General features: G+C 50.0%; 1 protein-coding gene across 3 annotated transcripts; it reads right to left on the bottom strand.

Moving 5' to 3' along the window:
• Nucleotides 1–352: 352 nt before the first annotated feature.
• On the bottom strand, nucleotides 353–6,491 carry LOC125548178. Of its 3 annotated transcripts, none has more exons than XM_048711849.1 (8): nucleotides 5,733–6,491; nucleotides 5,306–5,458; nucleotides 4,946–5,219; nucleotides 4,735–4,831; nucleotides 4,506–4,633; nucleotides 4,309–4,390; nucleotides 4,139–4,199; nucleotides 353–739 (listed from the first exon to the last, which is right to left on the bottom strand). In XM_048711849.1, the coding sequence occupies exons 1-8, from the start codon at nucleotides 6,354–6,356 to the stop codon at nucleotides 707–709; spliced, it is 1,452 nt and encodes a 483-aa protein (XP_048567806.1). In that variant the 5' UTR covers nucleotides 6,357–6,491; the 3' UTR covers nucleotides 353–706. The 3 variants fall into 3 exon arrangements, with proteins under 3 accessions (XP_048567806.1, XP_048567807.1, XP_048567808.1); XM_048711850.1 differs by having other exon boundaries at nucleotides 5,306–5,455; XM_048711851.1 differs by having other exon boundaries at nucleotides 5,306–5,452.
• Between the last annotated feature and the right edge of the window lie 476 nt (nucleotides 6,492–6,967).

The raw sequence follows: 6,967 nt of genomic DNA, 5'->3' as shown, positions 1-6,967 counted from the left end.
GTCAACTTGGTTGACGAGCTAGCATCACCATATCAGCGTCTGACAAAATAACCATGCAGCGGTATGCGTTAATCAGAAGGCTCTGCGGGCTCGTATTGTCGGCAGCTCAGCAGCGTCCACAGCAACTTTTCGCCTTTTTCTGGACATAAACCATCACCTTCTCCATAAACCTGAAACCGACATCAAACGGTAGCGAATTTGTGGTCAAGTAGACCAGACACCCCGACATAGACTTTGAATTTCTACCTTGCGCCAACCCTCCATTCATTAGAGGAATTGGACAGGACTGGCCACGCCTCCAATTGGCAGGAGAAGGCATGCCATTCTGACTCCATGAACAAAGACGTCGAACAACACACAAAAAGTGGCCAAGAGCACCTCGAGGATACATGTAGTACTATGCGGGGGATATTACAGATTTACAGGGAGCATCCTAGGTAGTGATATGAACATAGGATGTCTGCATTCCCCTAACTACGTGCTACTCGAGAAGACACGAAACCAAGCCCATATATCTACAAAAGACTGACTGATTGGGGAGGTACAAAGGGTCACAGAGGTCAAAATATAACCAACACCACGAGCCATTGGAACTTGGAAAGTAGGGGTCCTCCTTGTTCTCATACTACTGTATATCGCAAACAACCACGGGGAGCGCGTCTCCATATCATGAACAGTCTTCTTCTTAAGCGGTCCAAAAGCATCATCATCCAGAAGAAAGCCCTGCTATGCACGACCCCTAAACAAGAAAACAATTTGCTGCATGAGACAGACTGAAACCCCCAGTTCAATGCTAGTTCTTGATCTCTTCCAGACGACTATGCTGACATAATACAAGTGAAAAGATCAGATAAGAAAACATCACATATGATTGTGTTCTGCAGTACCTATTCAATAGTCACAAACAAAATTACATTCTATGTTCATTAAGCTGTTAACAGGTAGGCCCAAAGCTAAGCCTTGGCATCACAATAAATACACCCTTATCTTATGAACACAGTGCTCTGTATACTTATTCTCATACTCCATCCGTAAAGAAATATAAGAGCGTTTAGATAACTAAAATAGTGATCTAAACACTCTTATATTTCTTTACAGAGGGAGTATCTTGTAAGGGCATGAGCACTAGTTAAGACCTCAAACAAAAACGTGATTATGAGGATGCATAGTCATCAGTGTAGCTCAATTTTAACTAAGCATAGAGTGTGTCGTGTTGGCTGTTCAACCTACTTCGGTGTAGTCTTAGAAGTCCTACAGTTTACATGGAAAAGACAAGCACTTCAAACTTCCACAGATAGAATTGAACGTCAAAATCGGTATAATGCATGGTCAACAGAAGATATTAATCCACACACTGAAAATCCTCTTCTTAACTAAAGAAAAAATTATGAAATAAATAAGTGTCTAGATGGAAATTCTTTCTACAAACAAGGACAAATTGCATAAAGCGTGCATATTGTCCTATTTTCATGTGATCATGTCAAATTCGGCAAGGTAAGTTGTTAATTGCTATAGCGTGGTCTTCATGCATGATTTGTTTAAAATGAAGTATAACTTGTCGTAGTGGTGAAAACGACTCCAAATATATGGTGCAAATGGACCCAGGTAGACAATCTTTTCAAGTTGGCTTTCAAACATTTATTTTTACAGATGCGGCATAAAGTTGGAGAATTATATAAAAATGAAGTCAAAGACAAACTAAATAGAACATGTGGCATTTAAATGGAGATAGAGCTATATGCATAAATGTCAGTTGAAGTCAAGGGCCAGCATGTATCTAGCTAAATACTTTATACTTGCTTGTTATGCATAAAATGGCTTTTCTGGCTGTTCTTCCTTTGTTTGCTTTCCATAGTGGGCACAAACAACTTTCAGGCAAAGTCCAGGCTGTTCAGCAAATGCTGATAGCATATCCACCTTACACACACAAGCCATACTCTTAGCAGTCCTTTTAGAGCAACTCCAACGGGCCGACCCAAACGGACGGCGATTTCGTCCGCTTCTTGTCCGTTTGGGTCGGCCAGACGGACACGGATGCCCGCTTCCGCATTTGGGTCGGCGCGTGCGCCCAACGCTGGCCTGAGACCCATTTTGACGGCGCCAAAACAAAATGAACACATGCATATTAAAAAAAGAAAAGCAGCATTAATTAAACATTAAAGCCGGCCACGAAGGCCGGCGAGAGTCCACGCGTCCACATTTGCATTTAAAAAAAACAGCCTAAATTACGAGGCGGCGCGCTGCCCTAGGCGTCGTCGTCGTCGTCCTCGGGGTCCGTGAGGTCAATGAGCGTCGGCACCGGCCCGGTCCAGGCGAACGCCGTGTTCCAGAGCGCCGTCATGTCGGGCAGTGCCGGCGCAGGCAGTGCCGGCGTGGGGGGTTGTGCGGCCGCCTGTGCAGCCGCGGCCTGGCGCGCCTCCTTCTCGGCCTCGCGCTGCTCCTCCTCGAGGTCGCGCTCGAGCATCTCGAGGTACTCGTCGTCGCGGCGCTCCTCGGCCACCCTGATGCTGCGCCAGTGCTCGAGGTACGCCTGCTCCTGCGCCGGCGTCGCTCCCATCCAGACCGGCGGCGCGCGTACCCATTCGCGCACTACTCCCGTCCAGGAGTAGCGCTTGATGGGGGACGGCTCGGGCTCCGCCTCCGTCTTGATGGGGGTCGGCGGGGCCACCGGCGGCACCACACTGTCGCCCGCCGCGGAGAGGGCAAGGGCCTGCGCCATTGCCGCCTCGTACCGAGCCTCTTCTTCCGCCTTCGCCGCCTCCGCCCTGCGCCGCTCGTCCTCCTCGCTCTCCCGGAAGACGGTCGCAAGTGCCGCCTGGTAGGCGTCCTCCGCCGCCTGGTCCTCCTCGCGGACGACGAGCGCCGGTGGCGGCAACCTCCAGTCGACCTCGCGCACGCCCCGTCGCCTCGCCTCCTCGTGCTCGAAGGCGAACCACCTCGCCCAGTTGGGCGAGTCGGTTGCGTAGGCGGCCTCGCGGCGCTGCTCCAACGTCAGCATCGCCCGCCGGCGCCACACCTCCTCCGCGTGAGCGCGAGCCGACCGCGGCGCCGCCGGCACTGGGATCCTCTCTGGATCCAGATGCCAGTCGTGCGGCAGCGTCACGTCGGGATACGGCAGAGGCTGGCAGTGCTGCCAGTGCCACTCCGCCTGGTGCACTGGCACGTTCACGCGCTGCCTCTGCCGGCGAGGCGCCGGCGGAGGCGGGAGGAAAGGGGTGGCGGGGGACTTGCCATTGACCTTGCTGCCGCTGGCGCCGAAGAAGAGGCCCATCTCTGCTGTGGTTGTGGTGGCTAGGGTTTGCCGGCGACGAGGGAGCAAAGGATGGCAGATGTGGACGGCGAGTTTGGATGAGGACGGCCCCGCCGCACGGTCGGCTTAAAAAAGGACGAGCGCCGTCGCTGACGCGTGGGCCCGTCATCATAAATTAAGCTGACCGCGTGGGCAGCGGGTAGTTGGACGGCCGCCATGTGGGGACGCGGCGGACAGCGGAAAGGCGTGCGAAGCGTCCGTCCGGCGTCCGCGCCGACGCATTTGGGGCGCAAATTTGGGCCGCAAATGCGTCGGCGCGGACGCGACGCGGACGTGATTTGGGTTTGGGTCGGCGCGTTGGGCCGCCACTTTTGTCCGCGCTGACCCAAACGGACGCAGGCGGATGAAATGGGTCGGCCCTTTGGAGTTGCTGTTACAGCCTATGCAAAACCCATAACATCTACATAGAGTTTCCTCAACAATCTGTGTGTACTCTCTTTGAACTGACTTTTTTAACTAACTGAGCCAAACGTCTTGTAGTGGATCTGTGGATGTAGAATACTCTTTTATTTCGCCCAAAGCACCATCATTCTCACTTACACTCTCACTATAAACCTAAATATATAGGGAAGATAAGAAGTAGAAACCATGGAGGTCTCCAACATTATTCAAAAGCAATGTTCAGGAAATCGTTAACAGGTAACTGCTCGGTCGGCTGGCGAGTAGGCCATTAATAGGTGAATCGATCAGTTAATCGGCCGATAAATCAGCTACTCGGTGATCCACTGAGCAGGGATTAATCGGCCAGTTAACTGATTTATTGGCCAATATTTTGAACAAGTGAAGATCATAACATGTATTCCTATATAGCATTACACTGACACGTACCGTCTGGGTCTGTGTTGGTGATGTGTCAACCAATCTGGCCTCATGTGAAACTCCAGCAGAACTAACAGATACCAAAGCCAAATCAAGATGATATCAGGGAAACAAAGGTTGTACCATAAGATCTGTATATTCCTACTTGACACAGAACTACAAAATAAAATGAAATACACCTGTTCTGCAAAGCTAAAACTTCTGGAATAGGAGCATTGGGATACCACCTACAGACTTTGCTTCCTTGCAAACACAGTTGGCCTGATGTGATGAAAAATTAGGCAAATGATATCTGATGTTTACTAAAACACGTAGACTGCAATTACCAAAGGAAACCAAAGACAAAATAAAACTGCCGAAAACAAAAAAACATCACCTTCACACAGCTTGACAGTCACGGCAACAAAGAGAATGACAACTGGTCTTTGCTGCATCTGCTGCTGCAGAGTCTCGGCTGGGAATTGATTTGCATGTGCCTCCCACAAAGCAACAACAGCCGTCTCTCTTCAAAAACATAATCAGAAAATGCACAAGCATGTAGAACAGCACAGAAGACTGTCATGAAGCAACTAAAAGTGACCAACAATGAAGCTCTATAAACATACCTGCCATCGCTTATGTACATGTTACGGACTGCCCGAGGTGCACCATTGACAGTAACAGTTTTCACATTTGAAACTTCCAGCATAAGACCAATGGCATCTGCATCAGGCACCAAAAGGCAAAAGCAATCCTAGATTAGACAGAGAAAAGAGCAGCGGCTGCACACATAATTATGGAGGCAGAATGATTCAGTCACAAATACAGATTATATACCAGACATTAGCGCTGTGTTGTTTTCACGCGATCGGAGGACTTCATAAGGAGATATCTTGTATGCATACACCGGAAAACTATCAGGCACATGTTCATCCTTGCTTATCTCTGTGTCCCTCGTGAACATTGCCATGCAAGGATGATCAACAGCCCTATAGGGCAGACTAGGGTGGACAACCTTAAAGTGGTGTATGTAATACACATCATCCTCCTTGATGCGTGACAAAAAGAGCTGTGCAAGCCACGCAGGTACTTGGCCGGCCATCATATCCCCCTATGTCATAGACATTGAACCAGCACGGTGACCTTACATGATAAAGGTAAATGAAACAAAACATTACAAAGCTACAAGTATCTCACCTGCTCATCGAGCATCACAAAATCAAGCCGCGGAATTCCTGTTAGTTGATGCTTGCTCATGTAATGTGAAATGCGCGTTATTCTGACTCGAATCCTCACCCGGTTGTTTGACGCCAGGGTCACATCCTTCAGCAAGGTGTAATCCATCTCCTGCTAACAGAAAAGGAAACAAAATCAGAGCTAAACCAAAACTAGGAAAACAATAAATGGGCATGAACCCACTAGAGGATACACGGTGTGCGACACTGCAAAAAGAACAAATCTGACATATATCCAAAAGGAGAAAGCTCTGTGCTGAATTAAACAGAGCGGAACACATAACAGAGGACTGCTACAACATGGCATGGACTGAAGAACTCAACAGATGCTTACAATCCTTAACCTTCCTTTTGTGAACAATGTAAGCTACAATATCGTGATAGACTACCTCGCTGTCAGAATCTTCTGAACAATCTGCATCATTTTTAGATTCACCCATACCACCATCTTGTCCTGAACCATCCTCTCTCTCTTCATGATCATTGGGTTCGACTCGTGCTTTCTTCGACTGTTTTTCAGCTAAGCGAGTCGAGCGCCTTATGGTGGGTGCAGGGCGCCCTTCTGTCTCGTCATCCTTCTCATCACCGTCAATTCTTCTAAGCAGTGCACGCTTCCTACTGGGTGGAGCACCCGACACCCCCACCTGCAATTCACCATCCTTGCTCCCACCGGTAACCGCCCGCACCACACGCTTCCTAGGGGTCGGCACCGCGGGAACACCATCCTCCTCGCCGCTCCTCCCGTTGCCGGCATCAGCGGCAACCCCCTCTTCCTCGCCGTCACCGACCTCGTTAAAAGAACCATACGCCTGGACTGTTTTTGGCTTGGGGCCGCCCAAACCCTCCACCAATGGACCAGAGACCTCCCCACGGGGCATGGCCTTCCACCAGCGCGCGTTCTCTGCTTCGAGGAGCGAGACCCGGGCCTCCAGGTCGGCAATGCGGGGGGACGTGGCGGCGAGCTCGGCCTCGAGGACGCATACCTTCGCCGCGACCTCCGCCGCGGCGTCCATCTCTAGCGGCGGGGACGGTCGCGGGCGACGATGCGGCGGCACCGCGGTAGAACCCTAGCGTCGGAATGCTCGCACTGGTGGTCAGACGTCAGGAGGACTGTGCCACGATTGTGTGCGGAAAGAAGAAGGAGAGGCGGCTTTGCCCTTTGCGCTTCTGGGCTGGCGACACGTGCGGTGAAATGGGCTGGGACTGGGACAGGCCGCATGGACCGCTTCTATAGGCTTTTTGCTTCACACGCTTGTTCCCCCGAACAAAAACTTCACAACCCCAAAAAAGAAAAAAAAGCTTCACAAGTTTGTGCATTCTTCGATGAGAGAATACCCTAGAGCAAGTATAATAAGGTGACGTATGCGGGCTGTAATACTTTAAATATTATATCTTAGTTAAGTTGGATGAGAGAGAAGAGGATAGCGTAAGTACGCGGGATTTACAGCCGGCTGTAGCATGGACTCTAAGAAGCTATGTGAGAGTGTATGATGGGTCGTGTGGTAGAAAAATAATACTTTCTTGTAACCCACTGCTATACATGTTAGCTATTACATTGACTAAGATGACATGACAACATGTTATAGCCATCAACCTATTGTTAACCATGCTCTTATTTGGGCTT

Source organism: Triticum urartu, chromosome 3 (assembly GCF_003073215.2).
Source record: "Triticum urartu cultivar G1812 chromosome 3, Tu2.1, whole genome shotgun sequence".
Lineage (NCBI taxonomy): Eukaryota > Viridiplantae > Streptophyta > Magnoliopsida > Poales > Poaceae > Triticum > Triticum urartu.
This window is presented reverse-complemented; position numbering and strand designations above follow the sequence as displayed.